The sequence below is a fragment of the Melospiza melodia genome, chromosome 4 (assembly GCF_035770615.1).
Source record: "Melospiza melodia melodia isolate bMelMel2 chromosome 4, bMelMel2.pri, whole genome shotgun sequence".
Taxonomy (NCBI): Eukaryota; Metazoa; Chordata; class Aves; order Passeriformes; family Passerellidae; genus Melospiza; species Melospiza melodia.
The window spans coordinates 93,605,095-93,630,913 of NC_086197.1; the positions used below are offsets into that span (position 1 = coordinate 93,605,095).

General features: G+C 37.2%; 1 protein-coding gene across 3 annotated transcripts in view; it reads right to left on the reverse strand.

Annotated features, from left to right (window-relative positions):
- HGF (hepatocyte growth factor) overlaps positions 1-25,819 on the reverse strand; it is a 55,440-nt gene that overhangs the window by 17,374 nt on the left and 12,247 nt on the right. For 2 of the 3 annotated variants that reach the window (XM_063155617.1, XM_063155619.1), the window contains exons 3-8: positions 21,083-21,195; positions 20,352-20,466; positions 16,526-16,668; positions 14,571-14,691; positions 9,635-9,753; positions 873-1,047 (exon numbers count right to left, since the gene is read on the reverse strand). In XM_063155617.1, coding sequence (XP_063011687.1) covers positions 873-1,047; positions 9,635-9,753; positions 14,571-14,691; positions 16,526-16,668; positions 20,352-20,466; positions 21,083-21,195 — 786 coding nt within the window. The remainder of the gene's footprint in view (positions 1-872; positions 1,048-9,634; positions 9,754-14,570; positions 14,692-16,525; positions 16,669-20,351; positions 20,467-21,082; positions 21,196-25,819) is intronic. The other variant, XM_063155618.1, reaches the window with a different exon arrangement.

The window sequence follows — 25,819 nt, forward strand, 5'->3', positions numbered from 1 at the left end:
CTCTTAAATGTAAGTTTTATTTCCCCGTCTCCTGACAGTTGTTGCCATGTTCTGTGCATCTCCATATTTCACTGCATTTTTTACATCTGCAGCACTTGCCGATAACAGACTATTGAAAGAATGGGCCCAGTACTGTAATTCTAACTGATATTTACCCATCAATAAAGATATTTGGTGCAAACTGGGCTGTGGCTCCAATCTGGTCAGCAAGGTTTCCTCTAGGCTTAGTTAAAAAAGGACTGAATGAGCATTACTAAGGTAACTGCCTAAAACTAGCAGATTATTCCCACCTTGGGAGTTTATGAACCATACAGAAAGGTTTGATGACCAGTGGTCAGTCAAGTAAAAGCAGTCCTATTGATCTATCTCTATTTAGTGATGAGACAGAAAAAGGATTTAAAATATGAAAAATTAAAGAAGGGTCTTCAAATATTATGGGTGTTAATTATTACAAAGAAGATTACATTCAGGTAATATTTAGGACATATTAAATTAAAGTCAGCAATCAAACTCTGAAGGAGTTTTTAGTTCCATGAAAAAAAATCCAGTGGTAATGTATCAATGCTGTTGGGATTCAGGTCCCAGCCTGGAACACATCCAGACACTTCACAAACATATTGGTGAATAGATGCTTGAAGGAGAGGTTCATGAAAATCCCTAGGGTTCCACACAAGTTCATCTAGAACTGTTCGTTTGAGATCTCAAGGACTGATTTTCCCAGGCCCAAATGGTTTTGAGCCTCAGCAGGGAGAGTGGAGGCATCAGAACAAGGGGCAGGGACAGAGCTCTGCCCTGATGGCATGAATTGTTAAACATTTTAAACCTCAGCTCTTTTCCCACTGCAGTAATAACAACCACAAGTCTCTACTCACTTGCATTTGAAGTTCTCAGGAGTGATGTTGTGCTGGTGAGGAAACTGGGAGTCCCACCTCTGGCACGGGATCCCGCTCCATATGGTGCTGACGGTGCCGCGGTAGCCCTCGCCCTGTCCCCGGACGCACGCTGTGGTCTCGGCTGCCGCCTCCGTGCTGTTCACCACGCTCTCCTCTGCAGACCCAGACAAGAAGGGCTCTTTCATTCTCTTAAGAATGGCTCAGGATGTCACGTTTGAACTCCACATTATTGATAGAGTCATGGATTGCATGATGCTCGAATCATGGTAATTGCAGTTTTATTGGTGAAATTGCCAATGTGATTAATTTTCTCCTCTTCATACTTACAACATCCACCAAAAATCCAAAATCAAAATAAGTTCCAGACTTAATGCTATTTTATCCACTTGCATGCAAAGAGTCTGCAGTATTTTCTTGTGTGAAACACCTGGCCTATGCTGCACCATTGGAGGTTAGAAGATATTCCTGGTTACTTTTTCAAGTTCAGCGAATATCATTCCCTCAGCTTTAAAAAACTAAGCGGCCACCCACATGTGCACTGTTAAACATGGTAACACATATTTGTAGGATTAAATACAATTGGGTTTCTCAAAAGAATTCCCAGAATATCAGGTCACAGGAAAAAAAAGATGCGGATAAAAAACAGTAATAAAAAACTATAGATACTATTATAAGATAATGTGCTAAATTCTTCTAGAAGGTTGTTTTGGTTTGGTTTGGTTTTTATGCCTCATATGGTTAAAAGAGTGAAAAAAAACCCTAGCTTTTGAAATCAAAGATTAGTATTCTCTACAGAGAGAAAAATGTTTTAAAGACTAACAAATTCATCAGACTCAAGATCTCTTACAGATGTTGATATACTCTGCACTCACCCTGGTGTGGGCTGTCTTGAACTAAATTCAGAAAAACAGTGGTTTTGAAATGACTCATTCACATAACTTAAAAGTCTCTTTTTATTTCTTATGCAATTTTCATAATTGCAAATTAATGGCACAGATATTGCATCAGATATATACAAAGTAGTACAAAAACTAAATACACTGCAGTAGGAGCAATTCTTCTTCAATATCCTCAAAAGTTCCCAATACAATATTTCAAAAGAAACTGCATATCTGTTGGTAATTGCTATGGTTCACAAGACTAATTTTATTTAGATTTAAACATTCATATTATCTTAAAAGTATTAGTTGCCAGCAAAAAATATGTCAATAAGCTTCTTTATTTAGTTTTCTTCAAATGGTCCAGTGAATAGAACAGTATTTGTGTGTTACTCATATTGTAGTTCCCTCCTGGTAACTTGAGCCAGTTCCATGAACTTGGAGAAAATATGGATCTTAAGGAAACCAAATGTCATAACAGATGGTTTTGGCTGATTTGCTGACTGATCTTTGACGTTAAAGATCATTTCCCTGTCAGATGATAACATCAAGTTGTGCAGTTGAATTATACATGTATCCATGCATCCCTTTAGCTCTTCATCTGGTTGATGTTTTCAAGTCAGTGTTTCATGGTCAAATTCATTTCCTGTCCCTTCTTCCCAAGGCAAATGTTGTCCTGTTTCAACGGGGTTTTGAGTTCCAAGCTCATTCCAAAGTCAAAAGGATATGGCACTGCAAGTATCACAAGGACGTTTCTGCAGGCTGACAAATTCACTCTTTATAGGGGAACTCATCAAACACTCGTGCAGCTAGGAACTTTATATTTAGTCTTTAAACATCACTTTTTAAATAATAAGACTACAAAAAGATGAATTCATACAACTTATAGTAATAAATAGCTGTAATATTTTTGTTTTCCATTATAAGTAATATATGAAAACAAATGAAGGTAATGAAGTTATATTCTAAAATAGCTTCTAAGCTGATTAGAGTGAACATTGCTATGCAACATCCAAATACATATTAGTCTTTTTCAAATATACACACTCTTTTTATACAAATGAAAGAGATCTGGGGAAAGACCTCAAGGGGCAGGGGTAGAAGAATTCCCTAAGATGATAAATTTCAGCATATACCCTGGCTTCATAATATTTCCAAACTAAATTAATAAATTAAAATTTCATAACTCTAGCAAAAAGTCTTCTTAAGTAATAATGTGCAAAAAATCAATCAAATATAAGCTGTTGCAAAGACCTTATCTATACACAAAAAGTTACTTTTTCAACTGCAATTAACTGTATAGGGCATCTACTGTGTACTCAGTCATGCTAAAGGAAAAGTAATTAGGTTGGTGTTTATATATTATGTGGGCTTGTTATTTTTTTTAAATCAGATGCCTGAAATGAAATAAGTGATGCATCAGTTGATTTAATCAAGGCCATAGTAATTTTGTAGAGCATTCCTTCTTGTACATCTGCACATACACAGTTAATTGTTGAACCTTACATTATGTGTCTGGACAGTGGCCTCTACCTGTAGATCAGATTTTACAACTTGGCCATGTCAAAATATACAATGTAAAGGCATCAGAAGAACTTAACTTTCACATATTTGCACAGCCAAGCCACTTCTGGAAAGACTTGCACTATAATGACTAAGAGAAAATTGTTTCAAAATCTGTAACATGATTATCTGCTATTACTTGTAGCAGCTCTCAATAAGAATTCTAGTAATGAGAGAGATCAGTAAAATATTCTTATTTTAACTAATAAACCAGTTTGATTGTTCCAAAAGGTCCACAGAGCCCTCCCCAAATTCTTCTTCCTGCACCATCTGCATATACTACAAATGTCTCATTTTTAAACATGAAAAATGAGACTCCAAAATATTTCCAAAATTAAATTCTGATATTCTGAGGGCTTGTGCCCTCAGAACCAATTCCCGTTCTAGCTATTGAGTCTCACAGAAAGCTCAAAACTTACCAACAAAGGCTTGAGAAATCCTTCATTCATCTGCCGATTCCACAAACAGGCATGATGGGAACAGTCTCCCTATTCCTGTTAATGAAAGTTGGGCTGGGTGTGCACAGGAACAGGCAAGAGCTTGAGGAGCAGTGCCTGCATCACCAGAGACTGCAGATTATGCAGCACTTGCCAAACTAAGAACTGCCCAGGCTGTCCAAGCCTACAACTTACATACTCATCTCCATTCAGTACTGGTCTTGTTGTTGAGGCTAACTACTCATCACCCACATACCAAATTAACTAAATTTAATAACTCTGAGCATGAACATCACATGTGCATTGGTGAAAGAGCCCTTAGACCACACTCACCAGTTCTCTTACAGGCAAAATCAAGATCAAGATCAAAATCTATAAAATTGAGTTCCCATCCTTACCCCAGTAAATCATCTAAAATATAAATTAAGATCTGAAAATCCAAGGGAGTGTTCCAATGAGGAAGACAATATGAATTTAGCTAGATTAATTTAAAATCAGCAAGCAATTCTTACTTTGAAGTACTTACTAATATTTCACAATGGAAGTTCCCAGGATTTTTTGCTTTAGTTCAAATTTCTTTAGTTCTGAACCGAGATTAAAAGTACTGTTAAAGAAAGATCACACAAAATTCCACCTTATAAAAGACTACTATTTATAATTTATGGATTTAGTGGCACTTCTTACTCCTGTAGGAAAGTTCATTATGAAGGGAAGAATTTGGTAGTTAGCAGTATTTTGCTGCTTTTGAACTTTGTGGGTTTTTGTTTTCTTTTTTTAAATTCTGGATGACTAAGATTAAACATGTTACTCAGACAGCCACATGAGGGGATTTCCCATTAGCAGTATTTCTGTCTTCACATGTTCACTCCAAAGTCCCCAACCAAAGGGCAATAATGCAAAGATGTCCTTTTTTTTCCAGAAAACCCTCTTTTTTTGATACTTCAAAATACATAACTTTATGAATATGGCCCAGCTCATGCATTCATAGAATCTTAAAAGGATGAATTATCATCCAGACCCTTATGTGTAAAGCCACAGATAGTCCTCTCAGTTCTGGTTCTCACAGCAACGCCAGCATGAGGGAATCAGCAGGGGCCTTGAGTCATTCCACAGCTGAAGTAACCAGCTAGACACTGTTTCACACTTTAATCCCACTGACCCAGAAGAAAATCCTGCACAAATTTTAGGTGAATGGTGAGAATCACACTGACTCAAAAGAAGGTAGAGATTTTGCTAGAGAATACATGATCTTTCATGACAATACAACCTACGTATTTGTGGAAAAAGACACAGTTGGAAAAGAAAAAAGAAGCAGAGTCCTAAATTTTATCATGAGGAAAATACCTGTTCTTGCTTATATTCAGGCAATGTCTCTTCTACAGCGTCAGTCAACAGAAGGAAAATGTGCTCTGATTTGTAGCAAAACAATTTAGAATGTGGATTCTAAACGTGATCCATGCAATCCTGGAAATGTTATTAAGAAAGCTGAGTGGCATTTTGAAGCTTCTCATGCTCAGTTACATGCTCAGTTTTCTTCAATGTACCATGGCATAGTACAAGAATGGAAGAAAAACCCAACTGGTTTTCAGTGTTTTGCTTTTTTTTTTTGGAAAAGCATGTGAGAATGTGAAGAAAACAATTATAGCCAAGCTTAAGAATCACAGAACTGAAGGACTCATTGTCACCTATAACCTTTGCACGTACAATTCATTTGTCTGTGAGCACAGAGAGATCTTTCCAGGCTGTTCCAGTGTCTAAATACTGAATTTAACTGCTTTAAATTCAAACAGTTTATATTAAAATCTATTAAAAAAAAAAGTCTCCTCACATTTAGAGTTCCTAAATTTCACTTTCAAATTATCACAGAAATGATGGAAAGTATTTGAGAAGGATTCTTTTAGAGGCAATATGGATTAAGCTGTTGCATGAACAGTGAACACTGGACCTATTCTTTGTCTCCTTGTAAAGCATGATGGAAGGTAACACTTTCTAACCTCTAAATATCAGTCTCTTTTCCCTGCCTCTTTCTACAAACTTCTTTATCTTACACAAATATTAAATTTAAATGAGTCTAACTTTTATTTGTTTACATACAATGATTCAGCAAATAACTCTTTAATCAGAACTGCGCATTCAAATGGACAGTTGAAATCTCTGTTTCTAAAGAATGACTAATTTAATATTAGTGGGGTTTTGCCTTCCCAAAAGCCGTAGGCACACTGCAACAGTTCATTTTTAAATCTAGAGTCTCAATTTTGGTGTTTCATTACTTGTTCTTTCCCATTCAGCTGAGATCTTTGTTGGATTTTCTCAAAGCTTTTCAAGCTCTGGTCACCCCTGACTACTGTCAGTGACTACTGGCGGCAAAGGCTGAATCCACAGTAAAGGCATCTGGGCTGGCTTGACATCAGGTAGGCATCAATGAAACACTGTCCTTAACACAGTAATTCAGGTGGGCATCAATGAAACACTGTCCTTAACACAGTAATTCCAAAAGCTCTGCAGTTCTCAAATGACTGATATATGTAGCTTCCTTTATGAGTCTCAGCACCTCTCTAAAGCTAGTCCATAGAGGAGCTGCTACCCGTTAGGGCTTTAAAAAAATCAGTATTAGTTCCCTACTCCTGTCTTCCCTGTAGTCGATGTTCTCATTTATGCCAAAAAAACAGTCATTTTCCTTTTTCATGTTTGCTGGCATTGCTTCCATTTCTTCATTTCGTCCTACACTTCTTCATTGCTGTTAGTTGTCCTTTTATCCTCTCTTCTAACTAAAAATTGTCTCAAGCCAAAACCACAGACACATATGTGAGCAACTTCAAACCAGTCCTGGGGTCCCCAAAGTCTTAATCCAAATCCAGTTTTTGCAGCTTGAGCCATCTCTAATTCCTAATTGCTCCTGTCATCTTTTTCTCACAGCCCTGGCTGTAAGCCACAATGTTTTATACTGCATTCTGTGCTTGGAAGTAAAATTACAATGCCCTCTCTCTCTTCAGTCTTAAAACCATATTTATTTTCTAAACGCTTCCTTCCACCAACTTTTTTGCTGAAAATTTTGTATATGAGCTGTTGTCAGCATTTTGGCTATAAAGCACACTAGCACTCACGGCATGTAGCAAAAAGCCACAAGCAGCATGCTGCCTTGTGGTCACTCCCCAAAGAGAGGACACCTACATTTTTGTATATGGTCCAAGGACTTGGATTTGCAAAGCATTTTTCCTAATTAGTATTTCTTGTAAATTAAATAAACAGTCCTCAGCATAGGAATTAAAAACCTGTGTGAGAATCCAAACCACAAAGCTATAAAGACCTATAACTCATGATGTTCTCTTTTTAGTGTTCTGAGATTGCAAACAGCCCCAGCATCAGAAACACAGAGCAGCCACCGAAACCCAGAATAGCCAAGTGTTTTGGGCTCCCTGCTAGGAGGTGGGAAAACAGTTTTTTTATGAGCCTCAAGAAAGACAGAAAACTGAAATAATTTCTTTTAGTATTCTGGCCATCAAGATGGTGATTTAACAGTAGCATCAGCAATAAATTCCCTCAGTGGGTTATAAAGGAAAGCGTTGAGCACCATTGCATCTTACATAGAGGGCAATGTCATATGCCTGTGAGAAAAAATCCTTTGAAAATATCTGCTGGATTAAGCTTTCATGACCCTTACTTTTAAACTTTTTTCTCATAGAGATTGCACTAATAAGTTCAAAAGAGATAGAGTGTTCTGCAGGGGAAATGCAGTTTTACATGTGAAATTTCCACTGATTTTAGTAGAGTTTCTTACTGAAGGAAAGAATTTCTAGTTCCTTCAGTGAACTTTTGCCTAGAAATGAGACAAAAGGCTTTCATCACAATATGAAAGTCATTACACTGTGTTTTGGAGTTGTTTTTAATTTCATGTTGATCTTTACCTTTTCTTCAGGGCTCTGCTATGACTTGGTAGACAAAGGTGATAATCCAGTAGTTTTCAGGAGATTTCCCACCTAACTATGTTATAAGGCTGAGGCCAGACTGTAGATACTGGAAGTTTCATGAGGCGAAAGCTTACGTGACCAACAAAGCCAGATGTGAATCCTCAGAACACTGACACATCAGCTCAGGAAATGCCAAAGGATAAAGGTTTATAAAAGTTGCATTTGTGAAACAGTCAGCTGTAACTTAGGAATATTTTTTTTCATAATAGTAACAGGGGAAAAGAACAGTTCTAGTACGCTACACATGATTCATATGTTATCTAATAATTGGAGGAGTGTAGGAAGCACAGTTTAGTTTAAAAAAACAAACCACAAACCAAAACAAAACCCAAACCAACACAGGCCAAAAATCCAAAGCAGCAGCTCTTTACTTAATGGAGAAACTAAAAAATTGAAAGATGATTCAGTTGCGCAGATAAGCAATGTGTTCACAAAGGAGATAGTCTGAGCTTTCCCCTCTATCAAAGATTATCAGTAAGCCTAGATACAAAGATATTAATTTCACAGGTAAGATGTTCAAATGGATGTGACTTAATGGGTGCCTGACCCAAAACAAGCAGCAATCCTACCAAGTTTCTTCTGTCTCTGGAGAACCAGTATCAAAGTATCAAAATAACTTTGCCTTTTTTACAGTGAAATATTTTTGATAATTTAACTACCTTATACTGGAATTACAATGACATGAGATAGAGCAAGTTAAATTACTCTACATCAGGTGGTACAGAATATTCTTACTCAACCCTTGGATTTCAAAAATGGACAAATTTGGTCGAGCAGACTGAATCTCCCAGACATTGGAACTGGCCTAAGCTGTGAAGAGCCAAGGAGAGAAAATTCTGAATTATTGGTGATTCAGGCAGAAAACATGTTATATTTTTTTTAATAAGAATTCTAAGTGAAAGTGGAGAATCCCTCTTCAGGCAGCAATGGCACACAGATAGTTTCATGTCAGGGCTATTACCTTTTCCCTGCCACCCATCCCAATATTTAAAGCAAGTCTCAGTAAAACTGATTCTGCCATCTGTCTTAGCCCCAGTATTACCATGAAAGTATAGAAAAATTGCTTTGCTCAAGTTTTTAAGGAATGACCAAGAGTTCTGCCTCCCTTGTTGTCCCTTTACTTTTCATTTAAGACATCTAAGTATCAGTAAAATAGAGCTTTCAGAGCTGTCAGAAAAGTTAAGATGATCTGAGCTTTGTAGACATAACATGCTGTAGTAAGCTCCAAAATGCAGAACAAGAGCATGTCACAGTGAGCATCCAACAACTGTATGCCTCAATGTCACTTTGATTCAATTCCTTGTCTCTAAAGTATGGTTAACAAATGCCACCATCTTGTAACCGATAAATGAAAAGAAATTCATTGCCTGTGGACTGCTTTGATATAAAGTGCTGAATATCACAGAGAGACACATGCGGAAATTAATAACTCTATCTTCAGCACAAGAGTGAATAATGTGCATGTCCCAAGGCCTAGAACTGCAAAGCAGTAAAAAGTTGTTAGCAGAGGACACTGAGGAGGGATTATGTGTGTGCACCAAATGATATTTGATACTCTCAAATGATAACACAAATGTCCAACATGGCCAAACTGATACTGTACATGAGATCCTCATGATTTTGTAGCCTCAATTTTTTAGTTCTTGATTTTCATACATTTTAATGCAATTTACAGTACATAAGACATACATATTCCACTGGTAAGTAACACACAACTCTTCTTTCCTTCTGTCCAGATTGAATATAAAGTGTTTATAGGAGACCCTTTTTGAAAGCTGTGTTTTAAAAGCCAGTGAAGGGCAATGAATGAACTAGCGGTGGTCCTACGCTGCTTGAAATATCAGTGTCCAGATTTTGGAAAGGAAAAGGAAGTAATAAATTTTGCTTGAACTCACCACACGTTTTAATTGCACAGAACTCCCAGGGGGTGTTAGGGTCAAGAGTGTAGCACCACGGTCTCAGCTTGCCATCAGGATTGCGGCAGTAATTATCATCAAAGCCCTTGTCAGGATATCTGCAAACCACAACGAGAAACGCGTCAGGGAAGTCTTCCTGGCAACACTGCGCTGCCTTCTGCAAGGTACTTAAAGGACACACTCAGCAGAGGCAAACAAGAACTGGTTCCTATTAACCTCGGGTCTGATCCTGTAGGATGGATGCAAATACAATTCTAACGCTGTTAAAAAGTTAATAACATATAAACACTTTCCAAATCTGCAGCAGAGTCAGACCTCCACTGAGGGGACTCCCTGCTGGGCTAATGCACAGGGTACCGGATAGGCAAACTCCACTAATTGCTAAACTCTTGCTCTTGTGTCTGTCAACCCATGACCAGACACTTAAGCCACTCTTTTCTTTTTAAAACAGACCAATTAAATGTGGATTATCTAAATACTGCCTGCCATGCTGGACTCATTAAGAAAACAGGTTCTTCAGTGCAACAGCCCTGGGTTCAAACTGGAAGATATTTTGAGCAGCTTTGCTATTAATGATAACTCCATTTTTGTAACAGAGCTTATTTTTGGTCATGCCCTCATTTCAAGCATTAGGAGAAAGAAGGAGAAAAATAAGTAAATAAATTCAGTCTCACTTTATCTCATTAAGACTTGACAATATTGTGCTATATTTAAATGCTTCCACATTCCTACAGCATTACTGATTATCCAGACAGATATCCAAGGTATGTAGGGTTTTTTTGTATAAATACATGGTACTAACATCTGTAAACTTGAAGGAGATAAATGCATCAGGTTGGGTTTTTTTTTTTCTCTAGAGAATACAAATTGTCATGGCCTTCCAGTTTTATTGAAACGTGCTTGCAAAAGAAACAAAAAGTAGATTTGCCTCTGAGGAAAGCCTGAAAAGTATGTAAGAGAGCAATAAAGTTAACTACTTGGGAACCTGAATCCATTTACAACTGCAAGCAGATGTGCTTCACACAAGCAGATGAAAATATGATTTACAAGTGCATGTTTTTGCTAGGATGCTTTTTCTGTCAAATGATCATGCTAATTTTGACTCATTTGCAACTTGATCTCCCATTTCTTAGGAAAAGTCAGGTTCCTTCAACTATACAAGGGACAAGGATAAGGTTTAAGTAGAATTCAAAATAAAGAAAACAAAAATGACAACAAAACCACCAAGGAGAAACCTCACCAAACTGGTAATTCAATGGTAGTCAAGAAGATGGTAGTAATTTCAGATCTAACAGCAGTACCCTATTCCCTATTAGGTGTAAAAAAATCTGTAAAGAACAAGTTATGTCCAAGGATTTCCCAAATAAATAATTAATGGGCTAATAATACAGATGAAAATTATATGGGTTTGGCCTCCCAGTAGATGCAGTGATGAGCTTTGATGCTGGTGGAACATGTTCCATGTCAAATGATATGGAAAGTGCATGTTACCACCCAAGAACCAAGGTGAGTCCAGGAATGGCAAAGTATCCGCAGTCACAGCTCACAAAAAGCATTTCAAACAGCTCTTGATGCAAAGAACCCATGTTCTAGTATACAAATATCTTTCTTTGCACTGAATGCTCCATTCTTCCTAATATTATATGGCCTATTCCTACAGTATATCAAATAAAGGTTATTTACTAATTAAAACTTAGGCAGAGATGTTCTTCCAGGATCAAGCCGTGAGTGTCTTCATGGGATGGTGTGGTGCCTGTGAGCCAAATTTTTTCACTGACTAGATCTACTTGTCCATTTCTAGAGCAAAACTAGACTTCCCAATCAATGGTTCTTACCTCAATATTAAGGGAAGCTTCTATCTTCCTTCATACCCAGCAAGCAACAACTCCTATAAAAAAGGCCAACTAATGCCTTTAAGAAACGAATATTAGCAATAACTTAAATAACAGGGCTTCAAAGTGTTCCACATAATTCAACAGTGAGGCTATGCAGGATTCCCTCAGAGCTGTCTCTCTGCTGTACACACTCCTCCTTCCCCAGTATATTTGGGCACAGACCCCTTTCTTAGACCTAAGAAAGAGCCTGAGGTGTGAGAGACCTTCTAGAACTCTACATATTTCTGTTTTTTTCCCCTTAAAACAGTAATAGCTGTACTTCACTGCCAGAACTGAAATGAAGCATCAAGACACATATCTGGTGTCAAAATCAAGACTTTCTCTCAGTTTCTTGAGAAAAGGGAGGAGAGTATTAGCCAAAGAGATAAAATTTATTCTTTTTAAAGACACAGATGCTGATCTCTAGCTCTTCTGGAAATAAAATGAAACTTAGTATTTAAAGCTCTTCACCAATATTTCTTGTCCCCTTTTGTTGTTGTTTGGTTGGTTGGTTTTTTGTTTGCTTTTCTTTTTGTTTGTTTTTTTTGGGGTTTGTTTTGTTTTATTTTTAAGACATGTAGGACTGGAAACTTGATTTTTTTCTTAAGTAAATTTTCATACAAGAGATATTAATTAGTGTAAATTATTAGCATCAGGGTACTAATAAAGTGATGTCTGCAGTTATTCACCTCCTATGATACACTTCAACCCTACTTTCCTCCATATAGTAGATATTTTCACAGGATATTTGAGCAGAAAAGGACAAAAAAGTTTTCCCCTCATGATGCTCTATGCCTAAGACATTATCCTCAGTGGTCTTCCTTCCATTCTGAGGAGAATACAAGAGAAGTGGAGTTTCAGAATATAATTCTGCATCCACTAAAAGCTGGAAATGGGCCATACAGGAACTGTTTGGGAGAATTCCTTCTGCTTGCTTCAATCTCATCTCAGCAGAGAGTAAACATCTTCAGTAACTGACCTCTGAGGGGACTAAATGTGTAACAATTCATGGAGGTGACAGAAAAGAGAGTTGTATTTACCCTGAGGAAAAGCACTGTCCAACAGCATGCAGACCTGTGCATTTGGAAACATTACCATCTTTACCAATTTTCTTCATCATTGTAACTGATGAATCCATAAATGAAAATAGGTTTAAATCTGTCCAGATAATCCTTCCTGGTTTACAGGTTATTTACATTACACCTGGATGATATATTCTAAGTGTCTCTAGAGACTGGCATATTTTAATGGGTCATTTGTTCCAGACCTTTTCTCTTATTTTCAATTTATACAACTATGAAAAAAAACCCACCAAAAACCCAGCAAACCAAAACCTTCAGCATTTTAAAAATGTGGTATAATTAAAGTATAATTGCTGCTACTTTTAGTGACCATTCATAGAGCTAATTAACATCAGTGTATCAGAAATATGCTGGACTACATTACTCTTCTGAAAGCCCACTGAAGTCAGTTCAATCTGGACGGGTTGCTTTTTGATTAAAAAAAACCAAAAGCACTTTATTACTGTCTGAAAACTTTCAAGAAGATGTGTTCAGAAGAAATTATTTCAAAGAGGAATACGATTGTTCGTAAGACTGTGGTTAGTCTGAAAAGTCATTTTGCAAAACAATCAGAAATTAATGGAAAAAAAGAAATTTCCTCCTGACACTAAAATTATTATTGTTTGTACCCATGAGTTCTATAAATGTTTCACTCCAAAGGACCAAAACTGTTTCTGTGACTTATTCTAGAATACACAGTAAGTGCATGGTAGAACTCAGAAACAGATTATCTTCAGTCCTGCTCTGCTAATACAAAATATTTATTGTGGCAGAACAATGGGATAGACTGCTATTATTCATGAAACAGATCATCCAAGCCAAGGGAAAAAAGAGATTATACCACATAAGCTCCAAAACTCCAGATCCTCAATGTTTTGTTGAATAATCAGGCTTTCTAAAACCCACCAGTACCCATATCTTTTAGAACAAAAATAATGCTTTATTTGGTGAAACACTTTAACATTTAAAAAGATACTTTCAGTGGAAGGTCTTAATGATTCTGATGTTGTTGATTCTTGGAGTCTTTGTCTGGCAGTTTAAGTTTATTCAAAACAATATATAAATTGAATTAATCCAAAATCCAGAATAAAACTAAAATGAAACTGTAGCCCAGTTTGAGATGAACAGAGACCCCCTCCTGTGTGGCCTAACCCCTTCCCAGCCTCTCCCTCCCACAATACTTTCAGAAGTGTGTATTATAGATGACCCTTTGTAGTTGGATGAATTTGGCCCTGTAGGACAAACGCTAACAGGGATGAAATTTGTCTTGTTATTTCTGACTCAGCTTTTGGCACTGTGAATCAGTGCCTAAATTAAAAAGAAAAAAAAAAAAAAAAAGAAAACAAGTCTAATAAAGAAATCCATGTTCATAAAATGCTAAACAGAATGATTAAATCCTTTCCCAGGGTGAATAAACAGATGTAATGGTCAAACAGTTCAGTCAAGCAAATTGGATACTTAAATGTGATTATTATGGAAGGTCACCTACAGCTTTAAAGCTCTTCTATATTGCAAAAGGGAGGATATTGTTATTTGACAATATTGGAAGTTTACATTCATCAATTGTGTTAAGAGATCTAACAAAAATTTATTACTTTAAATCATTATTTATTATGTGATTAAGGTATTTAAGCTGACTGCAGCTGCATACCAACACATACAGAAATATTCAGAAATTATTTATTTACTGTCAATGAACTAGGGAGGAATTTTTTGATCAATTAAAGAAGTAGCAGCATTAGCACACTAGTCAGGCACAGGATGCAACCAGAACTGCACAAAACAGCCTCTACTCTCCATCCTGCATCTCCATTGTGTCAGTAGCCAGCCTACACCAGGGGCCATGAGCCCAAGCATCTAAAACTGGTGAACTCCATAAATTTCAGTTGAGCTAATGCTAGTTTTGCTCAGCTGGTTCCAGAATGTGTGTAATTTTCAAATTATGACCACATGGTCTTGCTTGGGGGTAGGAGAGGTTACCTCTCTGGACGAAATTTGTGCTTGTGTGGTCTCTGAAGATCCCAGCGCTGACACTCCTTGCCTGTCTCGGTGTGATCCATTGGCCCCCTGTAACTCTCTCCATTGCAGGTCATGCATTCAACTAGGAAAAAAAAATGGACACTAGTCATTTACTACACTAATGCTTACATCATAAAAAAAAAAAAAAAAAAAAAAAAAAAACAAAACAAAAAAAAACAAACCCCAAAAACCTAAAAAAAAACCCCAACCCCCCCCCAAAAAAATAACCCCACCAAATTAAAACCAGACCACCCCCCTAAAAAAAACCAAAAAACAAAACCACAAAAAACTACAACCAAAACCAAAGAAATCAACATAAAAAAACCCAATGCGTCATTGCTTTTATATAATGATATCAACCTAAAGAGGTACTAAAAAAGTATATCTTTCTGTTGGGTTGGTATGTGTAATACCCTTGGGAATATATTTTTATCTTTTAATGTTAATACAGATGCTTAAATTTTATATCACTTTCTAGGACACTTCCAGTTTTGAAGCAGGTAGAGGGGACCTACTAGAGGCATTCATGCTCCTACCATTCTTTTACTAAACCTACAGTTAGTAAGAGAGACACATAGCTACGGAAGAAGTATTTTTTAAAGGTGATATTACCTAATTAGCACCAGTTTTTTTCCTAAATCACTCTAAGTCACAGTATAATTGCAGTACAAGTTTAAGTGCAGAATATTGGTGAAATCCCAACTTCAGTGCAGTAAAGTATGTCTCTTTATATATCCAGCACTTCCAGCTATGTATGATACTGTATCTTTTTGAAGATTATGGTTTTTGGCAGCTTAAACTAAGATACATTTTCAGTGTGGGAAAGAGGATAGGGTGCATGGAGGGAGAGTGGTCAAAAGTTACCAAAGGAATTTGAAAGCATTGTTGAACGAAATTTAGAATGAAAGGTCTGAAAATATTAAAAAAAAAATCACCAGAATTTACTGTAGACAAACTTCTCACGTACTCCCTAATTACAGTAATTGTAAGGGAGGATCATTTAGAAAATACTATTTTAAGGAATTGCAGATATCACAAACCATCAGCTACCAAAGTCCTCATCCTAAATTGAGCTCCAGGTCAAATATCCCATTTGCAGTTCACATAAGTTTATCTTTAAATGATAGATTTTTAGCAAATTCTCAAGCTCTGCGTAAATTATTCTATTCCTCCTTCTCTTTCTTTCTCCCATCCAGTCTCCCTCTCTCCCCTCCCTCTCCTCTTCCTTTCCTAAGGACAGCACAGCTATTGCATGTAACACATTAGCAGGAAAATTAAAGGCATCCTATCTTGAAAAATTAAGTAAGTTGATTGACTGGAACTGAATTGGCTGATTAGCAAGATATAAGAGCTTAATTTGGAGGTTAACAGAACTTAAAAGTCAACAAATGCAATGGTGCATATAAAGTGTCTTTCAAATTCTCTGACTTGAAAGTCAAATGGGGTTGGATTTGCTAAGAGTTATACTTATTTACAGTATTTATTCAAAAAGCAAAATGCATGCTTATCTTAAGCTTTCATCTTGTAATCCAGTATCTATATTTTCATTGAAAAGAAGATGAAAAGCTGATTTTACCATGGAATGGCACTAGATGATTTTATCACTTAGTAATACTGAAATTGTAATGGATTCACTATAGACTAGACCAGATAAAAAAAAAAAAGGATCACATTTGTGTGATCAGCACAACTTCATTGTTCAAGCTCCTCCATAACCTGAAAAAAAGGTGCTGAGCCTGAAACCTTCCAGCACACTGGAATTCCACAAGATCTCCTCTTCCTCTAACAACTTCTTTTTTTGCTATGTGAGTTACTCTCACTGAGAAATCACCCATTCTTTCTCTAAAGGCTGTGAGCAAGTGACTGCTGAGAGCTCTGAGCAGAGGCAGCTTTCTGCAGGAGCTGTGCTGGGTTACCTTCTGAGCACAGGGGGATGTCACAGACTTCGTGGCGCGTCTCTGGGCTGGTGGTGAAGCACCACGGGCCCCCCTCTTCCCCTCGGGGGTTCCGGCAGTAGTTTTCCCTCAGGTCTTTTCCCCGATAGCTCGAAGGCAAAAAGCTAGTTTTAAAATGACAATCATTACAGTATAAGAGCATGCAAAGGTTGGGGTTGATCATACTATTTTTACAAACAGTTAGAAACAATCACATCTCTGCTTCCTTCTCCCTCCACCCTGTCTAAGCAAATGCACACACCCAAATATCTGTCCGTACACAAATACACATCTTCAGTCGGGATTACTCAACCTAAATGGCCTAAATCTGGGACAATTTGTCTAGCCCATAGCGTGCTCAAGAGAGTTTTACTCCCATCCCTCAGCTGTCCAGAGACAGCTATCTAGGGCAGAGCCAGAGGCAGTCACACACTCCCTGCCAGACTGCACTGTGCTCTCCTTCAGGAGCTCTGGGTGCACAGGGGCAGATTGGGTCTGTAACCACGAGGGCTGTCTGTCCTGTGCATGTTGGCATGTACAACAGGTCCAGCTGGGCTCAGAGCTCACCTACAATGTGAAACCCACAAGTAGAGAAACCTCTTTGCATCCCTGGTCAGGCAGCAGCAAGAACTGATCAGCAGCATGCAAGTGTGACCAAGTCTGTGCTACACCTCACTGAGAGGCTTTCACTGCCTGAAACCAGGGACTGCTTTGTATTTCAGCACAAGAGATTTCCCCAGATGCCATTTTAGCTGTTCTTAGCTAAAAAATGTTCATGTTCATTTAGCATGTTCCTTCATGCTCTGCCACACTGTTGCACCTTAGGGTCTGCTACTTACAGACCCACTCATAATTGCATTGTGTGTGTTCAGACATTTAACAAAACTCCAGCTGACTTAACATGTCCAGGATCAAGGTGTTTTCTTCTCAGGTATCTGTGAAGGTATGTGCTTACATCTAGAGAAACCATGCCATATACTGTGACACACACACACTTCATATAATATAGTAATGCACCTTTTATTCTAGAAGTATCTAATATTTTATTTGGAGTGTTTTGGGAGAGAGAATTAGGAAGAAAATTTTGGCATGACATTTTATTCAAGTTTTATTCCCATTAATGAAATACTTGAACTCACTGATGTGAAAAATACCACTTTTAATTACATTGAAGTTCTAGTCAATGCAGTATGGAAACATCATATAAAGATGCTATTTTATTTTTGGTGCTTGAATAGATTAATTTTTATGTCATTCCTGCTGTCTATAAAAATGGTGCTTCTTTTTTCTCCTCTGTATTCTAATAATGAAAGTATCTTAAACTTTTTTAATTAAAGACTCTTAGGTGAACATTTTTGATGAGACATTCACACCTGCGTATGGGTTAAAGTGGTATGTCAGTGCCTATTAGACTATTCTATTTAACTTTTCTGCTCATTAGAAAATATAGGGGAAAGGCATCTCAAATTACATCAGATATACTGTAAGAGCATTAAAAAAAAAGAAAAAGTCTAAATTATTAGCACTAGGGATGCAAGATGGGTCAGATATATAAATGGTTTCAACAGGTACTGAAGCAAAGATCTTGAGAGAGGAAAAGATGAGTTGCAGTAAAGATCTACCCAGAAATGGAAGAAAGGACCACTCCTAAAACTGATGATTTAGTTCATCTCCATTAGGTAAGGAAAGAAAATAAAAAAAGCCAAAAACTGAAGCCAGTAGGAGTAATGGTAAAAACAGATTCAACCACACAAAAGCCATGGAAACTAGCCAAAAGTTTACAAAGCATTGGTCTGCTCTTTGACCATTTTTCTTTTAGACCTTTATACATTGGACTTTTCAATTTAAAACTCTCTTAGAGTCTTAAATTTGTACTAGGATGGAGATGTCAATAATAGAAAGCAGAGTTTTGCTGGGAATCTCTGATGGAATACAAATAAAAATATGACTTGCTAGATTGAAGCAAAATTTTAAAGTTTCAAGATGTTTCCATTCTTCCTAGAAATATAATTCAAAATCATTAAAATAAATTTTACCTTTAAATATGAAAAAGGAATTTATTTTCCAATGGCACTTTGTGATAATCAACTGTTGAGAAAAACCAACCTACAAGGCTAAGCCTTTTGTACTAATAAGTTCCAAACACATCACTACTGTCTGCTTCTTTCCACCTCCCTCATGTCTCTGATGATGAAATCATATTTTCTGATGTTGAAAAACAAAATTAGCATGCAGCCACCTCATTTATCCGGTGACCTTTTAAAAATTAAACCCATTGCACAAGGCAGGAGAACAGTCACTCTCATAAAATTCATCATAGAAGAGTGTCTGTCCAAATGCAATGGACACAACTGTGAATGTGATAAAACTGTGTATGCTGGGTATTAAAATGCAATTTAGTGATAATATGTGCTATCTAGACACTTTCCTTTCTCTTATTATATAAAGGCACATGTATATTATGTAGAATAAATGCTCATTTTTGCTTAGGTTATAATGATTAAGAATTCTGTCACTTCTGAAATATGAAGATACCTAATTCAAGGTGCTGAGTCTCAAGAAGTCATTGCTGTGGGATCTGGTGGTATTTATGGTTTGCTCCCAGTTAAGAACAGGTCTGGTCCCAAACTGAGGAGCAGACACTGCTGTCTATACTGCAAGAGCCAAGTCCAGTAAGTCTAAGCCTGAGGCTCAGCTTTGTAACACATCATAAGAGGACAGAATTCAACTATCCTTTGCCTTTTAATGTTGTTCCAAGATATCCTCTTGCACACTGGATTGATTTGGTCAGGACAGGACTGAGCAGTGCACAGCCCAGTTCCTCAGCAGCCATCTCCAGTTTGCCTCCTCCTAAACAAGCTGCTGACCCTGGGAGTCTGGAGCAAAAGGCAGCAATGTGGATAGCAAACTTACGGGTGAAAGGGCATTTTGGTCTTGTCTCTTAAAGTTTTATTATCTACATGGTTAAAGCCAGTACAAAAGAGTTTAAAGAGGACTGGTTCAAGAGTACACCAGTACTTTGTAGTCCTTTAACTGGTTTCCGGGAACATTTGTTGGGGATGAGTCTGTTTTTACCATTACTCTTACTGGCTTCAGGTTTTGGCTTTCTTCTCTTTTTCCTTAGCCAACAGAGTTCAACTGGATTTACTCTCAAGGTGTAAGTCTGGCCTCAGTTTCTCACTGTACCAGATCCTACTCTGAAAAGATAAGTCCTGTACATGCTCCCCCAGTGTTTAGCTTGTATAATCTGAAGGGAAGGATTTGAAAAGCCTCTTCAGTCCTTTCCATGGATTTTTGCCTGGCCTAAGTGCTTCATAGAGTTTAACATATTTCAAAAATAACAGAGAATTGACAGTAACTATGCAAAATATACTAACAATACACTAAGCAAATAGGTGATCTCCTATCCCCTGCTTCCTAATTAAGTGGTTTTCAAAATTGCTTATTCCTTGGGAGTTGATTAGTAGACAGTGATGAACTTCCAGACCCTGGGCTGAAATAATGCAGATGTTTTGTTTCTGCCAGTAGCTAAGAGATCAAAAGGATATAAACAGCTTAAGGAAAAAAAAAAAAAAAAACAACACCGGAAAAAAAGAGATACAGACACACAGGTTGGCATTAGGAGAGAACTTTTTGGAGAAAGTCCAAGATAGGGATTCTCTGGGATCTGGAGAATGGCATCTCTTGGAGAAAGGCAAGAATATACCTAGGAGATTTTGTTTTCTAAGGTTAGTTTTCCCATAAATTCTTATGCTTTATGGAAGCTGTCTGGGCACTATTCCCATTGTCTCTGCTCCTGAACTCTTACCTGTGCTCATGGGGGATCATTGAATTCCACGCCTGACACTGGATACCACTTTTGGTAACAGATATTGTTCCTTTATAGTCTGCTCCTTTTCCAATGATACAATTTCTGACATAATCTATTGAAATAAGAGAAGAAAATGAGGGATTTGGTTTATGTATGAAAAACTAAAGCTCATCTTCTACTTTCACATAAAATAATATAATTATTACCATTTACCTTCCTAAATCTTAAAAATACTGTTTATTTGTTGACATAGATGCCTATCTTTTTTTTTTTTTTTTTTTTTTTCCCCAAATATTGATCACTATCTGACCACCAAAAAATTCTGGAAAAGTTTCCAATGTATCTGATGGAAAAAACCTCCATGTCTGAGGACTTTTGTATTTTACTCATTAGTACAGAAGAGCAGTATTAACTAATAAATGGTAACTCATACCAGCTCATACTGAGCTGCTCAGTAGCAAACTGAAGTAGAAAACTGAAACTAGTATGTATGACAGTAGGAAAATATGTAGATTTGAAAACTGGTACCAACAGCAAGTATATAGACAAGTTTGCATGACAGCAAACTCAGGATATGTGTAAATAAAACTGTAGGACGCAGCTTTCAAAATGCATGAAAGCATCCATGCCTAGGACGTTCCTACAACCAAAAAATCACTGACTGACCTCAGGGATTTTTTTTTCCCCTCCCTAGCTGGGAAAACAAAATCAGTAAATAAATCAGTTACCCTTCTTTTCGTACAGATCAAACGCATGGTCTTGCTTCTTTCTCACACCATTTGTCAAGCTGTTGAAGGATAACCAATGGCACCGTTTTGTAACTCTGTCATAAGCAAAGGCCCTGCAAAGAAAATCTGGATGAGAAAAAAATCTCTGTGTGGTTTATAATAATGACACATGGCCTGCCAAGGAGCATGCAATGACATCAGATTTATTTTTACTGGGAAAGTCAGAGAAACAGTCCAAATTACTATTTAAACCCACAACTGTGCTGACAAGAGCAAAGAAACAAAGCAATTAAATTGATGTGGTCATTACATTAAATACCAGTTTGGTTGTCACCCTAATCTAAGTGTTCCCTTGTCATTAAAGATCTTTATTTTAAAACTTAGATAAATGTGACTGAGACAGCATTTGTGTCCTCAATTACGCTGCTCCCTGGGAAAAAAACCAAAACTGTGAAGATTCAAACATTATCTTTGCTGTCCTTACAATATGCCTCTGAAATAGTTAAAGTATCTCACACTGATGGATTGAGGAAAATTCAACACAAGGAATCTGTTTCTTGCCTAGAACAACAGAGCTGTTTAAAAACAAGATTATTTTTATTTGTATTTTTATTTAACAAATAAACTGTGATAGTGTACCTAGAATTTTTCTTGCTCACTTTTGTTTTCTTTTTTTTTTTTTCTCTTTATCAAACTGCTTTCCAGGAGTGAATACAATATGTGCCGAATTGACTAGATATGGGGGAGGGCAAGAAAGACAAACAAAACCACAGAGTAAAAACACTTTATTTCAATACTTGAAATTAAAAATGCTGACCGTTTTCTCCTAAAACAGTTTTGAAAGGATAGTCTTTAACTAGAGGTAAAATATTTCAAAGGATATTAAAACCACAATTAACCGCCTTGGAGGGGGCAACTTTTTTCCTTAATTTTTCATTTGAACAAAATAAAAAATAACTGACATTATTTCCTCTAGTCTACCATAAAATCTACATTTTTGTCACTCATCCCATACCTTCTGAGATATTTTATTCTGATCTGAGAAGGCATTTTAACACTACTTGATAATATCCAAGAGTCACACAGATTTCTTACACTTCATCCATACTTTGGCTATGCCATATTCTTCAGCACTGCATCCTTCAACAAAAAGTTCCTTGATCTTCATTTAATTCACCATACCAGCTTTCTGTGTGAGATCTTGCTGGCTTCAGTTGAAAATGCTACAAGGTCCTATCCAATCTCCCCAGTCTTCTCTCATTCAAACATCTTCTTCATTATCGTTTCCATCACCAAACAGATTTTTCATCCAACTGCTCTCTCTACTCTGTTGACTCCAAATGTTTCCAACCTGCTAACCTTCATCCCTCTGCCCTTGCGCAGCCTTCTGTTCTCTTCTGGCTGATTCTCAAACTCGAGCATATCCAAGTGCCTCTAACTCCATCACTCACAAAAATATCCTTGACCTTTCCTGCCTTTCCAATTACATTCTCGTTTCCGCTCCTCCCTCCTAAAGAGGGAATGCAGAATGCACTGTTTACAAACTATTCTTCCAGTTTTTGCCTTTCAGTTGCCGTTTGGTTTCTTTCCAGTTTGGCTTCAACCAGTTCTGCACATAAAAGTTTGCAACAGTCTTTTCTTGGACCCAAATCTGGAGGGTTTTTATACCTCCAAAGTCAACATATTTGAGCGAATTCTTGGACTTTCTTCTACTGATACTGCCGATCACAACAATTTTTTTTTGGTTTCTCTTTGTGCTGAAGTAGTCTGTAGATTTTCTTGCAGGTGCTGAAATTCTGTTGCCTATACTGAAATCCCTTCCTGGGTAAATACAGACACTCCAAGCAGATAACCAGATAACAAAGGACAAGACAGTGACAACTTTGCAGCTAAGGAATGGACACACCTGCAAAAATCACCTGTATAGTAAATAAAAGAGTAACTGTAGTGATTTTTTTCATCCATAGGGCTTAGGTTTCATCCATAGGGCATAGGTTTTGGGAAAAACCTGAAGGATGACTGTAGGAAAACAGAGGGATCTTCACTGCTAAGGTGGTGAAACAAAGGAATAGAACAGTTCAGCAGCAGCTTGAGAAAACTGATAGGGAAGGCAGAAAAAGAGGCTCAGAGATTTATGAAGTCAAAAACACAGTATAAGTGAATCTCAGGAGTTCTTTGATGGAGGATTTTAGGAATAATGTTATGAAAAAGAAACAAGTCTAGATAAGGATCTTGTAACTCAGCTGGAAATGAACAATATCTGTATAAGCATGACAGCAAAGGGAATAGAGTAAGTATCTGTTCTCAAAAGTTACATATATTAGTTTCAACAAAAAGTGTTAGAGTTAAAATCATCGAGGATTAATGATTAAACAATAAAATACTCAAAATTTACTTACATGTGACACAGAAACTTATAAAGAAGAAATGGCAAGTTGTCTTAATTTCTCCCCTCCTCCAGAAAATAAGGAGTACCTGAACCTTTACAAGACTGTAGGGCCTGAAATCTGCTACTTTTACCACTTTCTGGCAAAAAAGAAACTTAACACTGTTCCTGCTTGTGTACCTCACAGTGCACAGACACAGATGTTGTTGCTCCCAATACTACTGTCCCAATTATGTTACAAAGCAATTCCATTTTTAATTCTTACATAAAGCTTACACACAGAAAATAAAACATCAGTGCTGTGACCCAAGTGATGGAGAACTGCTGTAGACGTGGAGTATAAGAATCAAGCCATGAAAATGTCAATAAACATAGGAAGTTTCAAGTCTCATATTTCAAGCATTTAAAATGTCATTTTGTGTTACTTCTTATTTTAGAATGCTCCCACAGCAGGCAGGAAGCTAATTGGTTTTCATTTAAGTTGGCAACAAATTTCACCTTGTAATAACCATGTACTGGTATGAAGTTAAAGACTGGGATCCTAGAAATAAAGGGGAAACATTAGTAAACACTGGATCCTTTAAAAGGGAACACATGCAAAATGTGTGTTTACAGTAGCGTCAAAGAACAGTTCACACTGCAAAAGGATCCATATGGGGCCAAAAGGGAAACCACAAGAATGTTCTGAAATCCCTGTAAAGAAAATCCCATGCACTCTGTGCATAATGGTAGCACAGGCAAGACCTCATCACCTACATCTCTTCTGCTAAAGCAGGTTTTTAGCACCTTCCCTGCTAAAAGCCCAGCAGGGAAAGCAGGAATTCAGAGAGTAAGTCATCAGGATCTGCAATTCTTCTCCAGACTCAGTGTAACGTAATTGCATGACAGATTGCCATTCTGTTATCTGCGAGCAGGGCTTTTCCAAGCTGTACTCTCAAAGTCCTTCATGTCTCCTTTATGTTGTTCCATTGATTCATTAAGGGAGAAATTGCCCCCTGAGATATCCATCAGACACTTTGTAAAAAAAAAAAAACTACAAAACATGAGAACATTTTAAAAATTCTGAGAGACTCTAAATTAATTGTATTATAAAAGAGACTAGACACATATATTAACTTGCTCTTTATTTTCAGAACACAAAAGATAGCATCTGGAGCAACTACAAGTGGCTTGAGACAGTTTTCCTAAACTGATGCTAGAATATAAAATTGTTGTTTTCTTGGAGTTATTCAGAATTTGCTTTATACTGTGATACTTAATTTTGTAATACTTCTTGCTGCTGCTCATCAGAACTCAAGGATGTCTTGCTGTATTGAATACAACCTGATCCTTTTGGCAATGACATCAGTGGAAGCCCTGCCAATAGGGCCTCCAGGTGTACCAGGTGAAAAGTGTTAGTGCCTGGAAAATATTTTCTATCTGAAAAAAGTTATCTCTGCTCATTATTTACACATATAAACAGAGTACAGAATGATACAAATGAGATCTTGCAACAATGGTATTACAGGTTTACTGGAGGATTTAATCACAGTTGAGAACCTTCTCTGCCAAGGAAGAATATTTGTTGTCTTATTTCATCTAGCTTCCATTGTGCCAATTGTCAAAATTGTTTTATATTTCAAGTTCAGGCTCACGTTTAGCCCAGTACTCACCAGTACAGAAGTCATCCACTCTCTCCAAGATCTTCTGCAATGCCTTTCATTGACTGCTAAAGGTCTAGACTAAGAGAGGCCAGGGGGATCATGTAGGTCTAATATGTCAGAAAAATGATATTGATTTGTTCCAAAAAATAGTGGAGAGTGTGTAAAAGGCAGACAAGTGATCAGCTGCATGATATGTTTCTAAAAGACAGCAGATGCTGAAGGATAGCAATCCACAGCCCAGGTTTGATCCCATTGTATCAGATTCACAGTACTTGCCAGTGAACTTCTGCTGGGCATGTATCTGGGCTCCATGTGTGAGGGTCTCATTGATTTCAGCAGGAGTAATGTGCAAAGAATGAAGACAGAATATGGTCTGAAGTGGTGCTGAAACACTGCAGCTGTGATGTGTGACAATAAACACTTTATAAGAAACCTGAAAATCTCAGAAATGTTCACCTAATGCTACATTGCAGCCCAAGTGATCAGCATCTTAACATGAGTACATTTTGTCAGCTATGTTATGGAAAAGATTACTGATTGGACAAGCTAAGAAGACAGACAACTCAGATAAAGCCTCAGACTGACACTCTCTGGACAGGTAGAGCAAGGTCACTGAAATCAAAAATCACAATCTTTAGGTTGTTCTCAGTACAAGCTACCATTGATGACAATCACAGAGAGATCTTTGATCAAAGCCTGTTATACCTG